Genomic DNA, 2,060 nt, shown 5'->3' with positions numbered 1-2,060 from the left:
GTCTGAGGATAAGCACACGCAGACGGTCAGAACACACACACACACACACACACACACACACACACACACGTGTTTGATGTTTAGTCATGTGTGTCACTGTGAGTGTTGTGTTTCCTGCAGAGCTGAGTGACTACAACAGTCTGAACGTTCCTCTGCACAACAGAAGGCATCAGGTGAGAGGGATGCTCCTGCTGTCTGCTGTCACGTTTACATGGACAACAATATTCAGATTTTAACACGATACTCTGATTACTCTGATTAAGAATCTACCATGTAAACAGAGATGTGTGTGTGTGTGTGTGTGTGTGTGTGCTGAAGGCTCTTAAGACAATACTCTGATTAAGAATCTACCATGTAAACAGAGATGTGTGTGTGTGTGTGTGTGTGTGTGTGTGTGTGCAGCTGAAGGCTCGTGACGTGGCGGCTCAGGCTCTAGGGTTTGTGCAGAGTCTGGTCTCGGCTCTGCTGAACTTTCACTCCTACACGGAGCAGAGAGTCCACATCTATCCGCTGGACTCATCCATCGAGGCCATCTCACCCGTCAACCTGAAGGTACAGCACTGACTGCATCTGCTCACTTCATGATCCGCTAATGAAGTGATGTACCCAAATTCATTTTTACCAAAACACAGAAACCAAAATAAAGGTTTAATTGAGCTGAAAACTGAAACTGAAAATGACTTCATGTGCTGCCATAGTGATCTGCCACGCCACATTACAGAGCCACAAAACCAGATTTATTGATTGAATTTTGTGATAAAATTCACATAATTTGTGATCGAAGAAAATGTTTTGTATTAAAAAATAGTGTGTGACCCTGGAGCACAAAAGCAGTCTTAAGTCGTCGGGGTCCATGGTTTGGAGGTGGGTGTCTAAGCTCTCCCAGAAAGCGTTCTTCTCGTTGTCAGGGCAGCCGGTCTGCGGGGCATAGCTGGAGACCATTCAAAGAGTCGTCTTGCCCGATTCGATCTTGATGGCCATGAGTCGATCGGAAATTCGGTGGACTTCGGTGACATTGTCCCACTGTTTCTCGCTGACAGCGATCCCAACGCCATTTCGGTTATTACTAGTGCCGTTGTAATAAAGTTTGTATCCTTCGCCGACCTCCTTGGCCTTCGCTCCTTTCCATTTGGTTTCTTGAAAGCACGCGATGTCGATGCGGCGGTTTTTTAAAGCTTCGGCCAATTCTCGGCTTCTTTCCAGTCATCGTTCCAACATTTAATGTCGCAATTCGTATTTGGACTCTCATCTTTCGCCCGCTTCATCCATCGGCAGGGAACCCTCGCACATTTCTCATGTTGTTGGGGTGAGGATGACGCGCGTCGCCTACGGGGGACAGCCTAGCGTTCAGATCCAAATTTTGACTAGGCGTAGCCATTGATACGACCGAAAAATACTCCAACCGATGCGTCGTTCCACCTGACGTTGGAGACCGTCACGGTTTGTCAACTTCCCTCAGGTCGTTGTCCAGCGGGCACCACGTGGAGATGGTGATCGGCTTTTGCCCGCCATTGAAGGGAATGGCAAAAATTGGAAATGTGTTACTAGCAGCAATAGAGTAGTTGCTATTCACTATTAGAAAAAGTACTAGTGTAATGAATAAGAACTAGTATCTAATAATTAAGGTCTAGTATTTAATAAGTACTATTATAAAATGAATAAGTACTTTTTTTTTTTTTAAATGACTAGTAGATAAAGAATAAGTGCTAGTACTTAATGGAATAGATACTAGCAGCTAAAATAATAAGTACTGGTAGCATGAAAACAGATACTAGTATATTTTAAGGACTGAACTCAGGCTAAATCTGCAGCTGTTAGCCGTGCAGGACGTATTGATTATGCTTCATTGTTGAATTAAAGTGCTTATGTAATGTTGAATCTGCTGATTCATGTAAGTGGAGCACGTATCTGTGTGATGTGTCTGTGTGCAGTTCTCTCAGTATCTGCATGAGAATGCCTCGTACCTGCGTCCGCTAGTGGAGGATCTGCTGCAGCTGCATCATAGCATCACAGAGGACAGCATCACCGCTCTGGTGAGACACGCACTCGCACTCACACAC

The 2,060-nt window shown here is 45.0% G+C and overlaps 1 protein-coding gene across 1 annotated transcript in view; it reads left to right on the top strand.

Annotated features, from left to right (window-relative positions):
* Positions 1–2,060, top strand: part of LOC107695184 (protein phosphatase 1 regulatory subunit 21-like) — a 22,409-nt gene that overhangs the window by 6,032 nt on the left and 14,317 nt on the right. The window contains exons 7-9 of the mRNA XM_016495001.1: positions 104–173; positions 403–552; positions 1,932–2,033. Of these exons, the coding sequence (XP_016350487.1) occupies positions 104–173; positions 403–552; positions 1,932–2,033 (322 nt within the window). The remainder of the gene's footprint in view (positions 1–103; positions 174–402; positions 553–1,931; positions 2,034–2,060) is intronic.

Source organism: Sinocyclocheilus anshuiensis, unplaced genomic scaffold (genome assembly GCF_001515605.1).
Source record: "Sinocyclocheilus anshuiensis isolate Anshui unplaced genomic scaffold, SAMN03320099.WGS_v1.1 scaffold518, whole genome shotgun sequence".
Lineage (NCBI taxonomy): Eukaryota > Metazoa > Chordata > Actinopteri > Cypriniformes > Cyprinidae > Sinocyclocheilus > Sinocyclocheilus anshuiensis.
The sequence above is the reverse complement of the archived record's forward strand: the minus strand, read 5'-3'. Positions and strand labels throughout refer to the sequence as shown.